Raw genomic sequence first — 25425 nt, 5'->3', positions numbered from 1 at the left:
TTTCCGCGCGAATGTCATAGGTAGTGCGACGCGATATTCACCCCTGTAGTGCGTCGATAAGCTTCAAGCAACCACCAAAATTCCCTTTACCATCCCGACAATAATGCGCTGACACCTTTTCGGTCCAAACTTGGACGAAATAAATAAAAAATGTCTACAGAGGAAAAAGCAGCAGCGGCTGCTCAAGCACCATCCAGAACTCTGGTCATTGACAATGGAGCTTACACTATCAAAGCTGGATTCTCATCTCCAGAATCCACGGATGCACCGCGAATTATACCCAATTGCATGGCCCGCGACCGCGAAAAGAAGGTCTACATTGGATCACAACTCGACAATTGTAAGGATTTTGGAGATATCGTCTTTCGTAGGCCTGTCGAAAAAGGATACCTGGTGAATTGGGAGGCAGAGAAGGAAATATGGGAGCACGAATTCTTTGACAAAAAAGCGCCATTACAATGCGATCCAAGAGAGACGGGTCTCATTCTGACAGAGGCACCTAATGCGCTGCCAGTCCTGCAAACAAATTGTGATCAAATGGTTTTCGAGGAGTTTGGCTTCGCTAGCTACTATCGGTGCCCTGGTATGTGGTGATGTATATTAAGTTATGTTTTAATTGTGTATATTAATGAATATCTAGGTCCAATTCTCAATTCGTACAACGACATTCAAGGGATCTTTAAAGGGCCAGCTCGAGATCCATCACAGCCTCTTCTTCCCGCCGAAATAATACTTCTCATCGATGCCGGATATTCTCACACAACCATTACACCCGTGCTGCGAGGGCGCCCTCTACAATCGGCGATCAGAAGATTGGAAGTTGGAGGCAAGCTCATGACAAACTATCTGACACGCTTAATATCTCTACGCCAGTATGATATGCGCAACGACACTTATTTGGTAAATGAAATTAAGGAAGCATGCTGTTATGTATCAAGGGACTTCAATGGAGATATGGAGAAAACGTGGAAAGGAACCAGAGGAGACCGAAGAGAAATATTTGAGACGGGTGGTGGAATAGCGAAAGATTATGTTCTCCCGGATTATCATAATCGGTCTCAAGGTTTCGTGCGAGATCATGATCCACTACAAGCAGGAAAATTAAAACAGCTGACCAAGGGGAAGCTGGCAGAAGCTGCGGAAGATATTTTGACTTTGAGAAACGAAAGATTCACGGTCCCAGAATTACTGTTCAATCCATCAGACATCGGTATGCGACAATCGGGCATTGCTCAACTAGTCATGGAAAGTCTTTCTGCTTTACCAATGGGTCTATGGCCAGCGCTTCTCGCAAATATCATTGTCGTGGGGGGCAGCTCTAAGATAGAAGGATTCATTTTGAGGCTGCAGCTTGAAATCAAGGCTCTTGCTCCAGCGGAGTGTTACGTTCGTTGTGCGAGACCAGAACATCCTATTATCAGCACTTGGAATGGTGGAGCAGAATTAGCGAGACATCCTGATGTCTTGCAGAAGCTATCAGTAACGAAGCAAGAGTATGACGAACACGGAAGTGCTTGGGTCGCCAAAAAGTTTGGAGGCAAATAAGGAGCGTGTTTACGGTACAATACCCGTCTCCAGACGTACGAACTCAAGCCTTTTTTGTTCAACCAACCTTGATGGGCAGTCCCACCTCCTTTCGGAAAATACTGTGGTAACTGTGTATACATTAATTGCACCAAGGCGAACAGAACGATAGTTAAAGTATTCTACACAGTTGTTGCTATACCTAGTAAACCTCAAATCGCTAGACGGTTTCCTCAAAACGATAATCAAAACGCCAGATTGTATTGTGTATCCAAACCACAAACGCCACTTCAACACAACAGCGAAAAGACATCTACTGCGAGTCAATACTATGCCGAGTCAGATTTCTAAGGGATTGATTACTCACAATTAAACGACATTGGAACTCGCATTACAATTTTCCTCTGCAAGCTGCAAGGCAGGCCGCGGATCCAATTATACTACCGGTGCCTACTTCTGGTATAGGTGGAAGATTGAACCCTGCCGCTGGACTGCCAAAAGCCGCAGCTATTATATCCGGTGGCAATTGTGCAAGTCCATTAAGAATGTTCTGTGTGCCTGCATCCTCCGAATTCAGCGCCGATACAAGAGTAGCCTTAGTGCAACCTTGATTCTATTCAGCATTGGCTGTCTCAATTCATAGGGACAAACATTACCTAAATTTTGCATACTGTGAATGCTCCCTCTCGGAAAGATTGTCATCTGCCATGGCCTCAATGTTTGATTAACAACCTTCGCCCCGTTTTCCTCAATCATCCATGTCTGCGTCACACCCTCGACTGCCACTACAAAGTTCGTGCCTCGTGGGTGGTAATGAGGAGGTAACATTCCACATGGTCCCAAGTTAATCAAAGCCATCGTCATACCGTAACTAGTCGAAGCAGGGAATGTAGCAGCATCAGCGTTGACGACGGCACCTGGCGTATAGGTATAGTGGGGCTGCGTAGTGAAATCAAAAAACCAAGTCAGGTTATTGTTTAACAAGAAGTTCATTTTGTCGAGCTGGGTAGAGGCAACTTTGATCTCGCCATCGAGGATAGAATTTATCGTTACATCGATGCACTGAATAGAGGTCGCGAGTATGCCTAGCGAGGCAATTGCGAGTTTTGGAAACATGATATTGATTGGAAATTCGAGGAACTGAATTCAGGTGACTAAATTGTTTCCGAGTGTTCGTCGGCAGACTGCAGGATCAAGAGCGGATGCGGCGCGATAGAAGATGCTGCAGTGAAACTAATCAGGAACATTCCAAGATCTTTATACATAACCCGGCCATCCAGTCATTGCTCCATGACTGAAACAAGAGACACAGATTAGAACGCCGCTCCTTGAGCCATTTGTTTATCATCATAACTTCATTTCCGCTGGCTTCTTTTTGTGACGTGTGATGATGGGAATGGAAGATCAGTGGTCTATAAATGTGCCACTGAACGTGGTAGCATGGTACGATTATAATTAACGATGGGACGAGCGTTACGTTCCTGAGACAGATCCTCATCTTCTCTAGGATCTCTTATGACTTAAGCTTGTGGCGGATGCGTAGAATTTATAGATGAACGAATAGATACCCATGAGCCTGCTCACAATTCTGTCATGACGCCTTGTACACTTCACTCGAGTGCAACGTTCTTTCTTCGTCTAATACATTTTGCCTGAGGGTTGGAACTTCTCAATGTTTCTTCGAAGCTCGGTATAGATCCCCTTTAGTTCATGTTCTTTTCTTTCAGATATATCAGTATTAGGTACTATGAATACATGCACGCAAGTTCTCTACAGCATGGATCACGATTTATAGCTCTAATTGGGTATGTTGTGCTTCATGCCTTCAATTCCCATAGTTCGGCACTTCTGAACACAGTTGTACACAATTCTATCTCAACTAGGTACTCTACCCTCTCACCGTCACCGATTCCTCCCCCGGAGCAAAATTTCCCATGTACATCTATCTACATATCTGTTTACAGATTGGCTCATATCCATTAATTTACTACCTACTCCTATCTAACCCATGCAATCATCGTTTGTAGACGATGTACAAAAATGCTCGTACTGAAATACAATATACAATAGAATCGAAATACCTACCTACCTACCTACCTACCTACCTACATATATACATACATACACACATACATACCATCTCTCTCAAAGTCCAAATTACCTACCCACCTACCCACCAATCCCAATTCTCTCAAAGTTTAGGTAGTCCCAGTACCTTACAGTTCGATACAAATAGGCGAAGTCCGCACAGTTACAGTACAGCAGGATCAAGTAGAGTAGAGTCGAGCAGAGCAGATTCAAGTAGAAAAGAGCAGAGTAGAGCATCTCGATAATTCGAAATTCAAAATTCAAAATTCGAAACACAACCCACAAACTTTCCATTATATTATACTGCACAATTACAACATCAATAAATCACTTCACTATCTATCAATATCTTAACCCAAGAATGGGTTTGTGAATTGATCGATGAGTAGGTAGGTAGGTAGGTAGGTAGGCAGAGAATAACGAGATTCAGAAGATGGATAAATAAACACATAAATATAAGAAAGATATTAAAGTGTTATTGACAATATGGACATGGACAATACTCGAGTAGACATACATCGAAGTGTTATAGAATTTTAGAAATATATCTACCTACCTACCTACCTAGCTAACCAGTCACACAAGAGCAAGAAAGATGTTCCATCTCTCAAACAAATCCTAGGACAAATGAGCGAGTGAGTATTAGATGGAAACATCAAGCCCAACTACTAGGTACTTAGGTACGAAGTCATGATAATCCTCCAACTGAGCTTGTGAAACTAGATTATAAATATAATCAACCATCTGCAATCTATACATCTACAATCTATATACATGCCATGCCAAAATTACTCATATTAACACCACCGCCTACTCCTCCCTATTAAAAAATCTACAAATTGGCCTTTACCCACAATCCCAATTTCTCCAAGCCTGGATGACCATCATACAAGTCTCTTTCAACCGCTCTAGCATTAACACGTTTGGGACCCAACTCACTGATCTTCTCCACGCCTAGAAGTCTCATGCAAGTTTCCATTTCGGCTTTGAGGACTAGTAGAGGTATGAGTTAGCAAATTCCTCAATCGAAATCCAATAACTTCTCGAGGAATGAGGATGAAAAGCAGACACTGCTGAAACAAACAAATCAGAAAATACATACTCTCAAACGTTCTTTCAACACCCTCTGGACCACCAGCCCCAAGACCAAATAATGCAGCTCTGCCAACCCCCACAGCTTTAGCTCCAAGACATAAAGCTTTCACTACATCTGTACCCCTCTTAATGCCACCATCGACCCAAACTTCTATCCTGCTGAGAACCTCTGGGCAGTATTTTTGGATCTCAAGAAGTGTGTGAATAGCAGGTGGTGCTGTATCTAATGCTCTTCCTCCATGGTTTGAAAGAAGAATGCCTTTAACTTGTGGTGCATATTGCGATGCTAGATATGCATCTTCATGGGTTTGGATACCCTTCAAGACAATGGGCATTTTAGTATGTTTAGCCAACCACTGCAGGGTAGATTTCCAAGTCAAATCTGCGGCTGTTCCCATGAACAATTGTTTTCCTACCCCTCCTTTGCCAGCCGGCGGGCTGTTATCTTCCACATTCTCCTTGGCTTTTACTCCTGAAGAAACAGGTAGGCTAGCTCCGACATCCTTCTGTCTCTCATCATGTTCTCTCTTTCCCGGCACTGGCGCATCTAGAGTTAAAACGATAAACTTATACTTATCACTCATAGCATTAATCCTCTGCAGCATAGCTTCACTCTTCTTCCTATCATTTTGCACATATAACTGCCAACCAAAAATCTGCCCTGGTAGTGAGCCCTCTACAATTTGTTCAGGGGTCATGCTCGCATTATTCGACACAATTTGCACCGCACCAAAGTTCGAAATTCCCTTTGCAATGCCCTGTTCACCAGCCGGGTGGGCTAATCTTGCCATTGCTGCTGGCGATACAAAGATCGGCAATCCAACTTTCTGTCCCAGTATCGTGGTGGAAGAATCACATTTTGTGCAATCGACAAAGACTCGTGGTCGCAGGAGAATCTGTCGATATACTGCATTATTGAAGCTTTTCGACCAAAGATCATCTGCCGCTGAGTAATAATATGCCCAGCATTTATTTGACATCTTCTTCGTGGCCAATTGTTCAATCTCGTCGAGATTGAGAAGGGTCTTGACATCCGCATCTACCTCAATTGCATCTTCATCGTTATCTTTTGAGCCCGCCGCTTCAACAGGAGAACTCTTTGTTTTCTCTTCAATCGGTTGTTTTAGTTCCGAAGCGTCAATCTTGCCGAGGACTTTGGAGGCGTCGAGATTCTCTTCGAGGGTTCCGGGCGGATGAATCATTTCGAATTCTTCGGTAGCGTCAACGTTACCGGCGAGACTGAGAACGATTTTGGATCCACCAGGATGGTTGGGGAGAAACTCCGTTACATCGTAGACGGTTGAATTGATGCATACCCAGCAAGATTCTGGTGTATTGTGGGATGAGACTACATGTTGTATGTGTTAGTTTCATGGAATGCATTCTAGAAACGGGTGAAATGGGACGGAATAGAATAAAGCAGATATAATCGACTGAGGAAACATTGAACAGAAATTAAAGATGTTGGAGATGAGTCGAAGAAATGACTATACCTTCTGAACCCTTAAATGTCTTCGTCATTTTGACACAAACCTCGAGGTCTTTTGTACAACAGTCGAAGAATATAATAAATTGATGCAATCCTTCTATCCTCAAATACCTATCCCATATACCTATGGAAAAATAAACAAATTACACAATATAATAATAATCAATGGAATATAGGTCGGTAGACACAATCCAATCAATGGGACACCAGACACAAGTAATATCACTCAAAAATCAATAATAGAATCAAGCTTCACTTCAAGAAGGACCAGTATTCCCCGGCGATTTCGGCCCTCTTTAAACCGGAAGATGCAGTCCCCATAAATCTGGGGTTGAACGGAGAAAAGTGACGATATGTACTCCACTTTTCTTATTCATCGTTCTATGATGGAGAGCGAATCATGTAAAGCGTTTGGTAATTCCCTTCATGCACAAGTTAATAAGTCATCAATTTACTCGTAGGGAGACTCGAAGTTTGGTCTGTTTCTGGGTATACCTTCATGAATAGTGATATGATATTAATAAGAGCATCTACATAAGGGAGGAATTATAACATATCTGCCTACATGGCCTATATACTCAGATATGTATTGAAGAAATTAGAAAAGGTAAGAACTGAGGTGAAAAGGATAGAAACGTCCTCCTCCCTCCACTTATGGATGATCATGTGCTACAATTATTACTTATTATATTATATACACCCATATATCTTTTATATCTAGACGATGGATACGATCTTTCCGGCCTCCCAAGTAGCGGTGAATGAAGTTGGTTTATAGGTTAGAGAGAAGCATAAGAGAACATGGGATAAAAGTTATCAAACTGTCTTCACAAATTATTCGATTTTATAAAATAAAAAAAGCGTCGACATCTGTGGTTATAGTAAAAGGGTATCACAGTCTTCCTTCGCTTCGCTAACTACCTAGCAATCCTAATTTATCTATCATACAAGTAATGGTATCATTCTCCATCGTTGACCTCACGCAGCCTCTTCATCACCCCAAAATTCCAATCCGTCACATTCCAATCCATTGTACTTCTATAACCTTCAAATGTGGATTGTGAAATCTTGTGCAGACAAGTTTCGACCATACCGTTTAAACTCCTTCAATGCTCCATTCACACTGTATAATTTCAATAGCACAAAAATTCCATTCGCTAAAAGACATCGCGCGTTTCAAAATGGCGTGGTACAGAAAGAAAAAACGCCTAAAAACCATGCTGTGTTTGATTCAAGTTGAACGATAAAACACCGGAACTCATTTTCAAGAGCTTCAGTAACCCAAGAGCTTTGATTTGATGAGAGGATTTATGGTCTCCATTGCTTCTTGGGATTACCTTTGCTATCAGTTGTGGATGTGCTGCTGCCTCTGTTTGGTGCGGGACTATCCCTGCCAGCCATTTCCGAGTTTCTGCCCCGTGGGGTAGGAAGAAGGCTTATCCTTCTGCTGGTAGCTAACGAGCTAGCGGGTCTTCGAACTACCGGGCTGCTAGCTCTGGCTTCATATGAGTATGAGGGTTGCATCGAGGAGCGACGGTTATTGCCTGTCAAATTGGACATGGAAGACTTGCTAACCAGAACACGGGGACGGGAAGGTGAATTAACTGATAGTGTATGCTGGGAGTATGGTCCAGGGGTAGAGAGGTCACGTCGTACTGTTCGTGAAGCCGGTCTATTGCCCGAAGGAGTTGTAGGTTCTCGTATGACCGGAGAGGCTGTGTTTCCGCGGCCCAGTGGGCTTCGTAGTGGTATCTTGGAGTCAGAAGTATTGGATCTAGTAGACCGATTCGATTGGGTGGAGCTTGGTGTTGTGACACTAAGAGGTTTGAAACCATGGCCAATAAGTATATCACTGGTATTAGTGCTGGTATTCCATCGAGGTCGGTTGTCACTAGGTGTATTGGAAGGTCGGGGGAGTCGACCAGTTGGTGTTGCAGAGCTTTGACGGGGAGGAATAGGGGATGGGGAAGCTCGACTAAAAGATCGAGGAGGTTGTCCAGCACTTAAATTTCTTCTTGCTCCAGCCGCACTACTTCTGCCATTGGAACGTAGCTTTCCATTTCTTGCGGGTGTAGTTGGGTCAAGTTTACTACTTAAATTTGACATGATCACTGAGGATGCTGGCGAACTTCCTGGTGTGTCATTGTTCAAGCTTCCAATGGTTGATCGATCATTCGAAACCATACTCGAAATTGAATCTCTGAGCTGCTGGTTTCTGCGATCTGACTGGAGTTCTTCGAGTGTTGTGTCCAATTCGTTCATTTGATTTTTCAATGAATCCCACCTCTGTTGCATATCTGAGTGTAATCTCAAGATTTCACCATTGACTGTGAGGCGATCCTTCACTCCTTTCTCGATGATTGATAGAACTCTTTCAATGGCTGGACCGTAGTGCATCTTCTTCGCTTCGTAACTTTCGATCTTCTTGCCCATTGTAGCAGGGTTGTTTAGATGAACACCGGTATCGAGAGACTCCTTCAACTTGGCACAACTTCTTTCGACAGATTCATACATTTTCTGAGCTTGTCGACCCGCACCGCGGAAGACGAGAACCCAACGATCTTCGCCAAGTTCCCTTCGTAATGATTCAGCATCCTTCTCGAGAGAGTTCCAACTTTTCTCCAAACCACCTCGTCGACTTTCCAGCTCGTCGCAAGCCGTGGGAAATATTGCTTCGGCTCTAGCATGAAACGTTGATAACCTCATAGGTAAAAAGTCCAAAGAAGCTCTCAGGGGCTGCATTCTTGCAAACAATGCTAAGAGGCTTGAATCGTCTTGCGCCATTATCGGTGTAACTGGCGAGTTGGGGCTCAGGGGAAAGGCTGCTGAAGATGTCATACCAAATCGACTATTGGCCTGTAACCTCGACTTAGATGAGGGCGTTTCTTCTACAATTGTCTCCAGCTCTTTGATATCAACTCCGTCATTGTCGGCTTCTGCCAAGGACTTGTGCCGCTTCTCCTCCATTTCAAAAACGAGTCGCGCCAGAATGTCCACTTCATTGCCTATATCTCCCAAAACTGTATTCCATAATTCCTCCCATTCCATAGCAATCTCAACCGAGTTTTTCACACCCTTGAGGTTTCTTCTTATCTTTTCCCATTCCTGAAGGATGCTCTCTACCTGTAGTACAACCTTTTGAAGTTCGTCTGCAGGAACCGTAGCAATATCCGGACGTTCTTGTAAAGACTCGATGGCTGATACGTAAACATTAATTAATTTTTCGAAGCGTGTAATCGCATTATCCACTTCCTCCAAACCTTCTCTGCCGCCAGCTGCTGCCCATTCCACATCATCCTCTCCATCTAGGCCAGAGACAACATCTGATGCTTTCGATATCCAACTTTTAATTTGTTCTGCGGCTCCCATCAATGCCTTTGAGGCAGATTTTGAGCTGGGAATGGCGGATATTTTCGTTGACAACGAGGCTGCATCTGGTAGTTGCAAAGACGTCAATTGAGCAAGTTGACTTGCAAAAGACGCTCGCGATAACGTGTAAATTGAGCCGGCCCGTTGATGACCAAAGGGATTGAAGTAGGATGAAACGTCATTTGAAGATTCGCTGGGTGTTGTCGCAGTTGGCGGAGTATCTTTAGCTATGGGGGGTGGAGGTGTCTCGTCTTCGTGAATAGGAGGTGGAGGTGTTTCGTCTTTTTGAATAGGAGGTGGAGGTATTTCAATCTCTTCTACAGGAGGTATTGATCGTTCGATGTGCGCCTGCTTTATATCTGCCATTGTTTTCGTGCCATTTCTATTTGTATGTTCTGGTAACCGATACTTCTGCGAATCCATTCCTATAAGGTCAACATTTGTTGTCATGTCCTGATGACCAAAGTTATCAAACGAAGGCGTTGACTGCGTGGCACCGTCAAGTACTCGCGTGTCACTAATGTTAATCTCTCGGAGGTTGGTCTCTTTAAAGCTACCTCCAGTTACTTGAGGAGTCAAGAGACCAATGCTGCCACTCCAAGCTCGACCTCGTCGGTGAATATGTGAACTCGTAGAATTAGCGCGGTGGAGGTGATCAAGTTGGCGAATTTGATCTTCAGGAATGCGGCCAATTCGGTCAACTGGTGACGTTGTCGTTGCTGAATTTGGATCGGGATCTTTTCCAAAACCTAACGCTGCAAGTCGAGCAGCAAGACCGGGCGATGGTTTTCGCACAGTTCGTGGTTTTCGTTCGTGGTCTTTATCTGGCGTTGAAGGTGTAGAATCGTCGGATTGCACGCCGGGACTCGAAATATATTCCGACCGGGGTCGCAAAAATGTATCGGATCGCGAAAGCGCGTCTTTAAGCACTGTCATTTGAGTGGATTTGGCAATCTATCTTTGGGAATTTCATCGATTTTCAAAGGCGCAAAAGCGACTATGGAATATCTCTCATCTCATTACGTCGAACGAGATGGAGGGCATGTACAGGTGGCCGTTTAATAAAGATAGGTAGTTAAGAATAACAAACTTGGGTTTTGGTTTGAGTTTCTGGTACTGTCAAAGCAGAACCGTTAAGTTTAAAGGGGATCCACGGCCTAGCCTCGAAGCTTTTTATTAAATGCGAAATGAATGAGGTCTTATCAATTTTGGTTTGGTAACAAGGTCCCGGTGTGGTACGGTAACATATTTTATTGGAGAGAGAGAAGTCTAAAAGAGGAGAAAGGAAAAGGAGAAGAAGAGAAGGAGGTGAAGAAGAAGAAGAAGAAGAGGAAGAAGGAAGAGACAACTTCAATATGAAGGATAATCTCACGAACAATAATAACCTTCAATTGAATGCCACGGAGTGGAATTATTGAATCCAAGAGATTGTGAATTCGAGAGGAGTTACATTACAGTATTTAGGTGTTTGAGGTTTAGGACCTGATTGCTGGTAAGAATGTTTCGCGACATTCCTCTCATTTCAACTGGATACGTATTCAGGACCGGTACCTCCAATGAATAACAAGCATACTTAATTATGAGTACTGAATGAAGTCGATGAAGTCGTTGTACAAAGTGATTGAGGAGAACATCCAATTTGATTTAGATTGATTGATTGGATTAGAAACTTCTCGGTCATCCGTCTTCTTTTTCTTACCCACCTACCTAGGTACTTTCCATGCCTCCTTCTGAAATTCTCAATTATTCTTGACGTTCTGATTGATTGATTGATTGATTGATTGATTGATTGATTGATTGATTGATGTAGGACTGATGAGTGGATTCCGCACCTACCCAGAGACTTACACTGTACATTGCCCACAGGACTTAATGAATACCGACCTAGTAGCTCGATTGATATCTGTCTATTCATCTACTGTGGACGAATAGCCTCTTTCCTTTCCTGTAACTGGGATAGCCTTGCTCTCTTTTATATGAAACGTGAGAACCAGATAGAATGAGGCATCATATGATGACTAAATGAGAGTTAATAAGTTGATAACATTACAAAGTTGCTAGCTTTAACCTTTTGTATCAACGAGCGTTTGCGAATTACGTAGGGGGGGCAGGGAAGGTTCCAATCGACTCAATAGTATAATAATAAACCTTCTCACGTCCACAGAACATTCGCTGGCAAATCACATGATCGTGAAACACAATCTTCTTCAACTTTCTTCGACGCCCATCGGTCCTTGTCAACATTATTATTAGTGGCGAGGATGGCGAGGATGAATCGGATTCTTTTCGCTGCATTTGGGATAGATATCTCTGCATTGCATCAGTATGCATTTAAGGAATACCTAGTTGATCAGACATCAGACATCAGACATCAGACATCAGACATCAGACATCAGACATCGGACATCAGACAATCACTGTGCAGACTTGTGTACCGATATCCCAGCAGTCGGAACATCTTCGGTTTCTGACTGCTTTGCCTTGCAGCTTCTATTCTGGTATATGCAGACTCTAAAGGCTGTGGGATCACTTTCACTCGAAGTTCGAGATTCCAATGCTAAACAATAAGTATCTGCCGAACGAACATGCGAAACTGTACACCCATCATTTCTTTCTGTCATCAAATGTCAAATGTTCTGGACATCTCAAGAAATTATTGATTGGAGACGGGTATTGTATGATTCAAGACATATCATGACAATTGACAGGTAACAATTGCTGGTACTACAAATCTGTTGTATCTCGAGTTGGTTAGAAAAGATACCTAGGTGATTCGGTGGATAGGTAAAGACCTACACGAGGGTATCCCCCATGCTCCTACCCCAGCTTTCTGATCCCCCACGTCTTCCCACCTTCCTGTAGTTCAGCATGTTACTTACTCTATTGCTTTGCTATTACACCATACCATCCATAAATTCTTGGAGGTCGTGTGTCTATGTTCGATATTTCATCCATTGAGCCTCAAGCAATTCTAAATGCTATTTACAGCCAAGATTTCAGATAGTAATGATATTGATCACACAAGAATATCAAAACTTCCCTTGAATTTTCAATGTCAAGTCCTAGGTAATCAATCTCACCGCCGAAGTTAATACACAAAACACAAGGAAATGTTTCTATCCAATCGAATTTGGCTGACATGCAATCATTAGGTCTTCTGCAATTGAGCAGAACCATATTGGTAGGTGTATTTGTGAAGTTCACAGGTCCCTACCCTGGCTCCTCGACAGCGTAAATTCATACATGCGCTTGATTTGTTGTCAAGTCGCTTTGTACCCTATGCTTCATTTCAACACCTAACATAACTACTCAGACGACGAAATTAACCATACGAGCTTTTCTAATTCCCTTGGAAAAATACGTTTTCGTCATGGCTCCAGTGCCCGTTACGATTCCAATTTCCAAAATCAAGTATGGGTAAAATTACCTGGAAAAAGTAAGTAGAGGTTGAAATGTCACCCCAGTTATCCTTATTCACACGTACAATTATTTAGTTGGTTCTGACGACTTTATCGATGAGTCGTCCGAATTAGACGAAATATATACAGTGATAGCTAGACGTGAAAGCACATCTACATCGGATTTGACTGCCAATTGGGGTGAAACCACCCACCCAATTATCTCCACAGGATTAATCGAGCGGCGGCCATCTGCTACCTCCCGTACTGAAGCTTCTAGAAAGTCCGTTTCGAAAGATCATGAAAGATCTCCGGTAAAGAGGCGAAGGGTAGACGATGACAATTCGTCTGCTTCAAGCAAGCGTTCAGCTGTCAGATCCTACCCAAGAAGACCCGCAAAGACCGATGGATATCTCACTGGGCCAAATACTTCTGGTGAAATAGTGCATCAGCGGCCCGTTGATTATGACTTATCTACAATCTTCCCTCGAGAACTGAATGTCCAAAATGAAGTTGTGGATGACCTATCTCAGTCAGAAATACAGCAGGCTTGCCTTTTGAGGTATTTTGCAGATGAACTAGCTGGTTGGGTATGTACAGCCCTCAAATAAAGCCCACCCCCTTGCTCATATTTATTCCTATTTTCAGTTCGACCTCTGTGATCCGGAGCGCCATTTTGCATTAGTAGTTCCACAAAGGGCGAAACATTGTCCCGCACTTCTCAATGCTATATACACAGCATCCGCGAGATACCTTAGCCGGCTTGAACGGTATAGGATCAATGGCATGGTTGAATATAACGGAAATCCGCTCCCCAACTTAAATATGGAGACTGCTGCTGAATATCACAGCAAGTGTACAGAGCATCTTGTATCTGTATCAGATAATCTCGATGTCTTGTATGACGAAAATCTACTGGTTGCTTCTGTGATATTGAGATTTTATGAAGAGATCGATGGTTTGCTTTTCCTATTCAATGAAGTTAGATTACTTTGACTAACCATATATTGTGTTGTATAGCACCTTTGAGCGGGGGAGACGGGGCACCAAAGGGAACTCAAGTATTTCTCACAGCTCAAGCATCAGGAGGTCTTGACAGTAGCCTTCGTAGAGCTGCGTTTCGTGTCGCATACAGACAAGAAGTTCACATGGCGTTTCTTAGACAGAGACCTTTTCATATGCCTCTACAGTATCACGAATATCGATCCCTCGAGTATGCGGACGACTTCACATGGGCTTATCGAACAATTGTCCATTGTGCTGATGTATTACAATACTGCTACGGCCTCGGCAGTAAATCCAATGGCGACTATGACATGTTAGTCCAGTATCACGAAGGTTGGGAAAGTTTACGTCCACAATCCTTCGATGCTTTATACGATAGAGCTGCTGCTGTGAATTCCAGGCGGGCCCTACCTGAGATATGGTATTTATCTGATTGCCATGGTAAGTGGTTCCCGATAACTTGCAATAATCCGATGCTCATCAAATTTAATAGTCACTGCGCATCAACACATGGATATCTCTCGAATCCTACTCATAACTTACAATCCCCGGATACCTAGGTTGGGACCAGGTCTCAAAGCAGTTAAACAAGACATCGAAGTATGTTCTCTCATGTATAACTTTGAGTGCTAAACTGATTATGATCCCCTAGGCACAGATAAACACGATCGTTAAACGTCTTTGTGGCGTAGCAATATCGAACCACAAGTCTCCATCCGCGATGAACATAGCGTATATGGCTATCTCTATGTGTAGGTTGACGTTCTCGTCATCAAGTTTCGAATTCAACTAATCACATCCCTACACAGGCGGCGAACAGTTTACAGATATCGAGGACCGAGGGTGTGTTCTCGAGGTATTGAAATACACTGAGCAACAACATGCATTGCCAACAACACATATTCGTAATAGGTTGATAGAAGCTTGGGAATGCTCAGAAAACGTGCCAGTGAACCATGGCCAAGAGGCTATAGAAGGCTACATGGATATTATTGATGAATGATTGCTACAACCGTGCATGGTAGAATATAGATTTGCGCTAGGGTTCCAGAAACCCAATTTATCACAGGTTACTATGGGCGAAACCAGCGTTAACTCCAATAGAAGTTATACTAGCCTTATGTATAATACATCCTTTGAAGCAAGTGAACGACTCTCAATTGCAGTGAGGATAAACAGCTCACGACTTGAATATGCAGGTCGAATGCAAGGTCTTCTGGGTAAAACATTAGATAAGTACTTTCATCATCTATAGGAGGTATGACGAATACATTGATCACGCAATAGGCAAGAAACAAGACAGGTAGGGAGGTATCCATCAAGGTGTTGATAGTGAGTGACACAGACTTTAGAGGTATCCATCAAGGTGTTAATTACTAGATGCTTTTTGCTTGTAAAGAATTATAAAGCCAAACACATCGACTCTATAAAATCCTCTTCTTTCATAAAAATCCTAAGAAGCTTTTCCCTTCTCCTTCTTGGAACCTCGACTCAGAAATCTATTGTTCGTCATTCAATTCTAGCGCAAAGTTCACGTTTCATTGATTACCTAGGTACCTACTTTACGTTCGACCCCTCGTCCAGTTACTTGGGAAGGGAGAAATTGATCAAAGCGGGCGAGTTTAATCAGATTCTACTTCTCACGCTGAGAGACACTTCGTCTCGGGAACGACTAAGAGTTCTGTTTCTAAAGCTCGTCTCGTCCAGGCCGTGCAATCATCTCGAAGATGCTTCAGCCAAGACCCATCCACGCACTTGCTCATTTTGGGGTGACTGTCAATTGCGAATCCAAAGAACAGCTTCGCATTATGCTATCACGACAAAAATATATGGTCACATACACAACGGAGTTCGTTATGACCAATCAAATCCAAAAGTTACTTGAACGAGTGTGATGAATTATCTTAAATCAACAACCAAAAACAAGTGGACCCTGCTTCAACCCCCGTCCGTTGCAAACAACACATTTATATCTCCTCGACGTCCGACCAAGAAGATAGCATACATCCACTAGGTCATCCCTAGGAAACATAACAAGCAGAAACTCCTCTCAATGCAAGAATCAATCACTATTCCAACTCATCACATGGTGTACTGGTCTTCTCACTCGTGGTCTTCGGTCATCGCTGTCTTGGTCGAGATGGCTGGTGATATGACGGAGCGACGAGGTGAATACTTGTGAGATTATTATGTGAGGAGAGGTTGAGGGATGATGCGATCAGTGCTACAGTGGTGTCTGTTAATACCTGGTGCCTGCCCAGCGGCAAGGAAGAAGTTCGCATACCTTGTCTTTGCAGCAGCTGCAGGTGCTTGAGCAACCTTCAGAGGCAGCATGAGTGCAGCAAGAGCATGGAGACATGATGAATATTGGTGTTTTGTTTGTGGAGTGTATCGGTTGGTTTTATCGTGGTGATTTGTGTGGATGTTCGTTTGATCGATCGTATTGATGTATTGCTGATGAAAGAAGAACAAAAACAAGAGGGAGTAAAGCAGATACTTATACTCACAGATAGAAGCTATAAGCTTCAAAGATTGGCCAGCGGGAGCTTGCGAAAAGAAGCTAGAGTGCGAGGCATAGAATACGACCGGCGAGTGACCTACGCTTCCAGGATTCATCCTGACAAATTGAGAAAGGAGGGGTCCCCAAACTAAAGTTAGATGCCATGAATTACACAGCAGGCGGAACAAGAGGCAAGTGATCAACCAGCATTCGATAACGATTACTCGACGGCGTGGGTGTCCTTCCCCGGAGATCTTGGTCTCACGTTAGTATTTTGCTTTTTTGGGTAACCCGAGAGCATGAATTCATTGACAGTGGGGTATTTCGGCAAGAGTGTGGTAAGATATTGTTACACGATTATTGCACCGATCTTAAGCAGCATGGCCTCACCTGAGGTGACACGACGTCGGGAAATTTCAAGATATATTCAATGATGCAGCTTGCTCGAAGAAGAACAATCAATCGCGGCAAAACAGCAACCTGGATAAAGTCACGGAGAGTTTCTCGGATACACTGATGTCAATACGGTACTAGTTCAACATTATACTTCTAAGATAATGTTTGAAGGCTCCTGGGCAATGTGACTTATCCATTCCTGGGCAGAGATGGCAAGGCTGAGACACTCTGGACAAAAGGATGCATTGATAAGATGGAAGACAATAAGGCTTTGAAGACGTGGCATCACCTTTATGGAGGCTTGAGTCGCGAAGGGGATAAAGTTTCAGCGTTTGCGCTGTATGACAATGTAGGTGTGGTCGGGAAAGCCTTAGGAGTCTTGAGCTGACGAATCCTTGGACTTGATACTGGGATGGGATCAAGCTGGGAGATTGTAGCCCATTCATAAGGCCACGAGGAAACTTTCCCGCCCGCGGAAGACTTCCGCAGGCGTGTGATACTTTGATGATAAGATAAACTAATGTAGACTCATAAAAAATGAAAGGGAATACAATTGGTAAGTCGTGCAATGAGGATTTACCTGCGTTTACCTCGCATTTATCGCAAGGGGGAGTATAAAGTAGTGGGGTATCTTATCGAGAGTTTCTCATGTCACAATCACAAAGATCAACATTTTGGAAGCAGAATACGATAAAGTATTTGGAGTCAAGATGACAATTGATTTGATATCGAAGCAAGTTTGAGAACTCCTTTCCCTTTCCGTTTCCTTTCCGCATGAAACCCAGATATCAAAAGCTTTCCATTCCCCCAGGTTTGCTGCATCAAATCCAACCCAACGACAATCTTTCTGTATCCATTGCGTACCCGGCTAAATAGAAAAGCGTCCGCCCACAAGATCAAGATGTTTTGTTCGCATCGAAGAGAAGGAGGATTTTCGATGGGAAATTCGAGGTCATTTCGAGAGAGATGATAAGGTGTTTAATGAACGGAATTGCGTATCATATTGAAGAACCGATTAGCAGGTGCAGTTGCCCTTTTCGCATTTGCCTAACAATAGTATTAGTTCGAATTCTCAACCAGCTCAAGCAATCCGAAGAATGTGATACAAGGGACCAAAGTGAGATACATACAGGATTCGCCGCAGTTGCATCCATGTCCTTCAGGCATCTTGATAGATTTGAGATGGTGGTTGTTAAAGGTTTAGGTTGTTTGAAGATTTGTTGATATGAAGTAAGTGGTAGGGAGGTAGACTTGTTTTCTTTCGTGGTTGTGGTTGTAAGACTTTACTGGAAAGAAGTTGAACTCTTAAGTATCTCCAGGATGGAATCGGAATCGCTTGCATTCACTCCGATTCTCCCATTATTCAATGGACCAAGGCGCATGCGTGCGGTGTTATTGCTTTACCCCACCACAACGCACAAACCTCTCACCCAACCATGTAGCATCTGACCCTCCCGAGCCGCCCTCCTTCACCCAATTCAATGGATGCATCATAATACGTCCCCGCTATCGTACACAACCTAGTAGGTAATAGCAAATGGATAGGTAATACATTCACCCGGATATCGTATAAAAGTCGTGTGAGACTGTGAATCTGGGAATCGGTGCTTGATATTCAGTGGAAGAGATGGTCTAATGATGCACCGCACCCCACCTCCTAAAACCCTTTTCGTTTCGCTGACCCTGGAGTGATTGCAGCTAGGTATGGCTCGTATGGGGCCGCCTAGATGATTTCGGGTGGTGTTAGACTGTCAGTGGGGGGAAGTAGGAAGGGTCCGAGGATTTATTATTCATTCTTTTTCGTTCTGTTGCGCAGGCTGCACATGCTAATTATTCATTCATTCGATTGAGTGAAATTGAAACTGATTGGGGTGGTGATTGATTTGAAGATTACATTAATATTCACATGCTTTGATGCTCGCCTTACGTGTGTGTGTGTGTCTGCTGTAGCACTAGCAATAGCAATAGCATTGTCTCGCAACTGGGGATTAACCTTGAGGATTACTCCCAGTAGTAGATATCTAGAGGTGCGTATCTTGATAAGAAGTCATGATATAATAATGTGAATACTATTCGACTCAACTTACTTACCTGCCTGTCTACCTACCGACGCTCAACAAGGTTACCGTGGTACGGTACAGAGTATCTACGTACGTACACAGCATGATGGAATGAAAAGAAAGTTTGCAAATGTACGATATGATATGTATGTGGGAGTAACATGATTCATTTCGTGCATGAAGGATCGTACGGCGTGTGAGGAAGGGAGGGAGGGGGTACAGCGTTTGGGTTGGGGGAACGAATGAGATGGTTGGATGGGTAGATAGATAGATAGATAGATACCTAGGTAGACAGATAAATAATCTTTGTGTTAAGAATCTGCTTATCGGAGAAGACCCTGAGAGTGTGGATTGGTGATCGGATAATTGGTATGGTATGGAAGTTGTCTTTTGGTATCGAGAGTTTCTTTCCTTTCTTTTCTTTTCTTTCTTTTCTTCTCTTGGGGAGATCGACTACCATAGAATAGAAGAACTAGGTATATTTACTGCAAAGCAAGAACATGGATTCTGCAGCGGCCTGCTCCTCTGGTTTTCGCATGCAGATACATATCAGGAATTCGTAGCGTGTGCTCGAGTCAGGACTTTTTTCTTCATTGTGTTTACGCGCTGGAGAGGGGGAGGAAGGGATGTGTTGCTTATGTTGTATTTCATAGGATAAGTGAGGTTGTTGTGTTTTCCTGCCATACTGGTTTTGCCTTGTCTTGTCTTGTCTTGTCTTGTCATAGGTATGTGTAGTGTAGTGTGGTGTTGTGTTGTCAGTGAAACTATCCTGAGGTGGGTAGTCTCATAGTTTAGATGGGTCATGTGATGTGGGTTGAGTGCTCATATATGTATGTATGTCTTGATGATCGGGAGTACGTGGTGGATGGATTTGAGGGGTTGATGTTTTGTTTGCTTTTGTGTTGTTTGGGTTTTCTTTTTCTTTTGGTTTTAACTTTATGTCTTTCTTTTTTCTTCTCCTCCCCAAGATTGGGATGCAAGGTTGATTCTAGAACGTAGCACAAGTGTGACTGTGTGTCTAATGAATAAATTCGAAGCATCTTAACAGAATTCGGGATTAGTGCTATGGTTGTGGTATTCAAGGGAAAGAGATGGATAGACCATATGTGGTGATTTTGATGATATAGTATATCAGAATCAAAAATCGTTGATATATTCCTCAAATTATCAACTTCTGCCCCCTCTTCTCTTCGTCGAATACTAAGCAAAGCACTATCTAGGTTCCTACTCATTACTAAGCATTGAGTGATATATTGTATTTGCAGGATATATTTAAAACCGTGGTAGATGACTATATCTATTCATTTGGATCATACTTAGAGTGAAGGTATCTCAAGTTCTGTCAATACAATATCACGGGCTATGTATCCAGGAGTGATTTCATGATATGGCGAATTTTATGGTTGGGTCCAGACACGAAGGATATCAAGTCCCTTTGCTGATACTGGCTTTTCTTCTTTCCAATTATTCTTTTACTCTCCCTGCCCCCCTTTTCTCTCCCAGAAACCCTGTGTCGCCGATACTGTCCAATGCCATCCTGTCATATCTCCAAGAGTCCATTTCCTTCTACATACGACTACGGTCTAGAGAGAATGGAAATACAGAATCTATTCTATCAAAAGGCACGCTTCTAATCGGGAAATGAGGTAGTTGAATGACAAGATAATCATCCTGAGCAAATTGACCAGCAAACCCGACTCGCGTAACACAAAGAGGATTTATATTTTTTTGTAACCGATGGGCCTGTCACATACGACCATAGACTGAAGAGAATTGGGCATCCCGTCCGCTCTGCCATACACAAGCTTCAGATCGGTGGATTAGTAGTTGGGTGGGTGACCACCAGCGAATCCCCACTGTTGTATGTCTTCTTTCGTTCTCGGACCTTTCTTTTTTTTGACTCGGGTGAAAGGTAGTTTGAAAGCAGTGTAGTGAGTGACATGAAGGGAAAGCCTTGGAGAGGATTTTGGAGACAGTGTGCTCAAAGTGGTTTATTAGTGAGAATTTTGGAAACAGAACGAGGAGAGACGTGCATGTTTGGACACCACTTGGTTCTTCGTCGTGGAGCACGCTCGCGTCTGTCAATGAACTGACCAATGTAACAAAAATTGTACAAAAGCTTTTTTCTTTGAACTGCAGAGTAGATGGTTTGCGGGAAGTAACGCTATCAGGTTGGCAAATTATCCCTCTATGAATATATCGGGGGAGAGCAAAGCGAGAATCCTCGGAATTGGGGAGGAGACTTGATCAAGACGTGAAGTTGTAGCGCTTATCTTTTCCAATGAACTTTTATACTAGTTGAGTCAAGAGAGTGACGTTCGCTGTTTAGAGCCTGTGATTGAGAAGCCAATTTTGATTCTTTTGAAAGAGGAGATCATACGTTGCTCGCGTATCTAAAAAGGAAGTTTACCATTTCTTTCTTTTACATACAGCACAATGTTCTAAGCGGGCTTGATATTTACACGATGGAATATTCTTGATGCATTCGTAAACACATCTAATATATCAAGGTCCATGAGGGGCGAAGAACTGTTCTTGGCGAGAGTACATGGAAGAAACCGATTCGCAATTCTGGTCGGTTTCGAAGGCATGGCCATATAATCCTTCTAGTAGCCATACGCGAGTTCCTGGCGCTTTCTCCGTCAGGTTGGAATAATACTCATTGGTGATTACTTCTCTGTACCGATGATGCTTATTCTATCATCTGGATATGTGAGTGTGTGGTTAGGTTTCTCCTCGTTCCGTTTAGTATCATCTGGTTTTCTATCGGCATTTTGTGTTATCTTGCTTACAGTCTCGTGCAGTCATGCTTATTGATAATTGGCAGTTGGAAAATAAGAATATTTCTCGAAATAACATCTCGTGCGTACCTATCCTCCGACTTTACTTTTGAAGATTGGAAATGTGGAAGTGATGTGCTGAAAGAGGCGAAGAAAGGAAGTGGAGATAGATATCGCGGTCAACATCAGGCAATGCCAATGCCGGTTTCAGTTCTGGGCTATCTGTTTAAAGTTTGTGGTTTCAGTCAGTCTTCGTGCTCTTTGAGTCTCGGATACAGTGTATAGTTTGAAGCTTCCAGTCGTGCTCGATTTTTTAAGAGAGAATGGAGTAATGAATCATGATATATGATGGTGAGTGCGAAGAGGGGAACTGCCCGTTTTAATCAAACATGTATAGATGTATAATACAGATGGAATATGTGTCATTCAGGAAGAAGAGGCTGAGTGAGTGAAAGGAAAACAACCCGAGAGTAGAGCATAAAAGTAGTAATGGCTATCAAATCTTCCAAACGACAGATGAGAATTTCTATTACAAAATTGAGAACAAAGATGCGTGGAATGCGCTTCTTAGCCAGACAAATATTTCACTACACGGGTATCAAATCCGAAGGAATATTAATGTTACCCATCCGGGCACTGCAGACCTTGATTTCCAGCAGGTCTAGACTGGTAAATAAAATGTGAATCTCCAATCTTCATGTTGATTTCGGAATACTGAAACCCCCAATGGCTAAGTGCATACTAAATATATACTACGACGACATCAATGAAACGATATCGATTTTCTGCGTGTGCTTTCCATGTGAATCTTTGCATGATTAATCAAAGAAGAAATGTTTGAACGAGGCACAGGATATCGATTTGGACCCAGCTAATTTAAAAAGAAGTCTGCGAGTATTTTATCCTTTGACTTACTTGCCGCATGGAACATGAGGATGAAGATATAAAATGACAAAGACATTTGCTGTCTTGCGAGTGGGATCACATCACTGGATGGATACAAATGCCTCGCGAGGGAAACCATATGATTGGAAGAGTAAATTAGAGGTTAGGATTTCGAAGAGCGGGGTTGTGTAGTAGGGTCACAGAAAATGGTGGCTGTGTAGATAAACAATTCCACCTACATATGTGTGTTCAGATTTTAGGGGGCCGTGGGAGCTCGAGCTCGTAACCCTGGTTATCAGATGTGATCCTTACCGAATAATCCTTGGAAACTCGTGGATTTTGGTATTGTGGGGGACGTTGATCATTAATGAAAGCCGGGAAGGAAGACAATGTGTTTGGTGAATCATTGTGAGGATCATTGTTTGAAGGATGCAATGCTTGCTATTTATGTTGATGAGTAACAGTGAATAAGGGATAAGCGAGTTTGATCATCGTAAGGGTACATATTTGGTGCGTGGAGTTTGGATGTCAGATTAAGATATTTATATTGGTACTGATACCAGAAGTAGAACAAATGTAATTAATTTTGAGTCACTAGACAGAAAAATGGATGAAATATGGAGGCATACTTATAGAAATTGAAGGAAGGTACGAGATCGTTCAGGAATATACAGTTCCAAAAATCCTCCATTGACATGACAAACCTCCCGATTATCATGAAATCCACGGTAGGAAATTGGCCTAACACCTTCCATTTTTAGGGCCATTGCTCACCTCGTACTCGACTTCGCAAGTCGGGAAGGCTCTACAGCACGGGTGTGGTGATTATAAAGAAAGAAAATGATACATTTGGAGACAACACCTACTCCGTCATTCGCAGATTTAGGAGGAGCATGGCTTTAGACGGCGACAGGAAGACTCCCCTTAGCCGAGTTTGTCTAAATTTAGATCTTGATGGTCAAATAGCCCTAGCTATCAGCAAGATTATATTGATCGTCATGACTGCTGGATACATAGGATCGAAAGTTGTGGCTTGCAAATTTCTAATTCAAGGTACAGTTTGGAGCCCATAAGTCCACTCAAACAGAGATCTAGTCCCAATTTAAGACATGTTGAGAATTGTTTAGTGTATATTTTGGAAGGCAACAATGAGAGACAATACTTTGGATTGCTTTATGTTGTAGGCAGCAACGGCGTTGATAAGAGAGCACATCATTGATGATCCCACAATTCCAAGATCAAGTCATGATAATTCGCCAAGTTACCGCTGTGAACCCCGAGTCATTGCTGCAGACAATGCCGAGCACTAGTTCGACGAAGATCAAGTGCTTTCCTGAAACTTTTCAGATTCATGCCAAGCCTCTTCCTTTTGCTCATTTGCTACTTTAGCAGATACCATGGTCAATGTGATCGCGAAGTTTGAGTATGACAGTCGAGTGCTGAATAGTTACTGAATTGGACATTGTATTCTGAAAATTAGTTTGAAGGATTCTCCGGGGCCGGATGTTAGCTTATTAGCACACTGAGATCTATACCGAGGTTTCCCCAATTCTCGAAAATGCCGGAATTTCCATGATCACAACATGTTAACACCCAAAACGTCCTGTCGCCCGAAAGATAGATAATAGATGCAGACCGATATTAATATCACAAACTCACAAGGCATCGTGAAGATTTTTGATGCTCCGGAAGCACATCTGTCCAATCCAAGAGCTGAACCTTGGCCGGCTAATTTACCCTAGCTAGCTGTAGCTGTAGGTACTTGAGGTCGAACTACTGGAGTGCACTTCACATTTCTGATTGGGTAAAATTGATTGTTCTGGCGGTAGGGTATCTTCTACGGGGTCCAAGGACGCAACGAGCGGCCAGAGTCCGGTAGTTTCGTATTGAGACTTAATTAGCCTAATTTGGTAAAGAACAGAAGATTGGGTATCCATCGTTGATTCGTTGTACGAGGTGTTCGTTGACAACCGAACTTTGAATTATCTTACAACGATAAGGCTTGACGCTGACTGAATCACCGAAAGTCTCTGAACTATTAAATTGAGTGTACATACTCCGTACAACTCTCTCGTACTGATATATTTGCGTAAGGGATAATTGTACCGCGCGACCAGGCTTAATCGATCATTAGCAATACTTTTTATGTTATCAGCCCTGTTGCAGTACCAGGTCAGACGAGGACTCGCTGATAAAGGCCAACAAGTAGGTATTTTAAGATTTTCTTTTCTCAAGCTTACTCGTACATTCAAACAAAGATAGACCCTGACCCTGACCCTGACCGTGAATAAACACATAAGCAGAATGGCGCCATCATCAAGAAATTGTTTTCGTCAACTCTTTATGACAAATCACTCGAGTCGAAGGGATAATGGTGGCAGTGAACAGGAAGTCAAATCCGATGAAAATTTAGTACAACCTGGTAAGTGACATAACCTTATCGTATACCTATCATATACCTGCCTGTCCTGTCATATACCTAGATTGGTACGGGCGAAGATATTAGAAAGTACACACACACGATTTTGTGTTTCGTTTCGTTTCGTTTCGTTTCGTTTCGTTTCATTTTGTATTACTCATTCTCATACTCTACTGTTTGTTCATCTGAACTTCTCCCCTTTTTTTGCCATTGCAGATCAAAATATCGTTCATCCGTACATTTTTCAACCGCTTGTCAAGCTTATCACATAGGACCCCACAGTAGCCAAAGATCAGACGCCTCTAGCCGCGATCTGATAGCAAACTTTTTTCCTTGTTTGGAAACGCGGGACGATTGGCATGGACCTGCAGAATGACCGAAACCCAATCAGAGACCAAGATCATACAATTACCCCTG

The 25425-nt window shown here is 42.9% G+C and overlaps 5 protein-coding genes across 5 annotated transcripts, besides 2 other annotated features; 2 read left to right on the top strand and 3 right to left on the bottom strand.

Annotated features, from left to right (window-relative positions):
- Nucleotides 1-150: 150 nt before the first annotated feature.
- On the top strand, nucleotides 151-1545 carry EAE97_007569 (uncharacterized protein; the record flags this gene model as incomplete). The annotated part of the gene is made up of 2 exons (XM_038878083.1): nucleotides 151-583; nucleotides 641-1545. The coding sequence occupies 2 exons, from the start codon at nucleotides 151-153 to the stop codon at nucleotides 1543-1545; spliced, it is 1338 nt and encodes a 445-aa protein (XP_038730921.1).
- A 370-nt stretch (nucleotides 1546-1915) lies between these two features.
- EAE97_007568 (uncharacterized protein) lies at nucleotides 1916-2640 on the bottom strand (the record flags this gene model as incomplete). Its single annotated transcript, XM_038878082.1, has 2 exons — nucleotides 1916-2130; nucleotides 2181-2640. 2 exons carry the CDS (start codon nucleotides 2638-2640, stop codon nucleotides 1916-1918), a joined length of 675 nt encoding a protein of 224 aa, XP_038730920.1.
- Nucleotides 2641-4444: 1804 nt separating this feature from the next.
- Nucleotides 4445-6228, bottom strand: EAE97_007567 (uncharacterized protein; the record flags this gene model as incomplete). The annotated part of the gene is made up of 3 exons (XM_038878081.1): nucleotides 4445-4605; nucleotides 4715-6055; nucleotides 6201-6228. The coding sequence occupies 3 exons, from the start codon at nucleotides 6226-6228 to the stop codon at nucleotides 4445-4447; spliced, it is 1530 nt and encodes a 509-aa protein (XP_038730919.1).
- A 1276-nt stretch (nucleotides 6229-7504) lies between these two features.
- On the bottom strand, nucleotides 7505-10501 carry EAE97_007566 (uncharacterized protein; the record flags this gene model as incomplete). The annotated part of the gene is made up of 1 exon (XM_038878080.1): nucleotides 7505-10501. One exon carries the CDS (start codon nucleotides 10499-10501, stop codon nucleotides 7505-7507), a length of 2997 nt encoding a protein of 998 aa, XP_038730918.1.
- Nucleotides 10502-12617: 2116 nt separating this feature from the next.
- Nucleotides 12618-14971, top strand: EAE97_007565 (uncharacterized protein; the record flags this gene model as incomplete). Its single annotated transcript, XM_038878079.1, has 9 exons — nucleotides 12618-12631; nucleotides 12718-12746; nucleotides 12879-13001; nucleotides 13060-13553; nucleotides 13612-13921; nucleotides 13984-14409; nucleotides 14462-14568; nucleotides 14621-14720; nucleotides 14778-14971. The coding sequence occupies 9 exons, from the start codon at nucleotides 12618-12620 to the stop codon at nucleotides 14969-14971; spliced, it is 1797 nt and encodes a 598-aa protein (XP_038730917.1).
- A 1184-nt stretch (nucleotides 14972-16155) lies between these two features.
- Nucleotides 16156-16192: a sequence feature (Short protein (EAE97_007564, KAF7937768.1) was converted to a misc_feature.).
- Nucleotides 16193-16252: 60 nt separating this feature from the next.
- Nucleotides 16253-16302: a sequence feature (Short protein (EAE97_007564, KAF7937768.1) was converted to a misc_feature.).
- Between the last annotated feature and the right edge of the window lie 9123 nt (nucleotides 16303-25425).

This window comes from Botrytis byssoidea (genome assembly GCF_014898295.1).
Source record: "Botrytis byssoidea strain MUCL 94 chromosome Unknown BBYS_015, whole genome shotgun sequence".
NCBI classification, from domain to species: Eukaryota; Fungi; Ascomycota; class Leotiomycetes; order Helotiales; family Sclerotiniaceae; genus Botrytis; species Botrytis byssoidea.
This window is presented reverse-complemented; position numbering and strand designations above follow the sequence as displayed.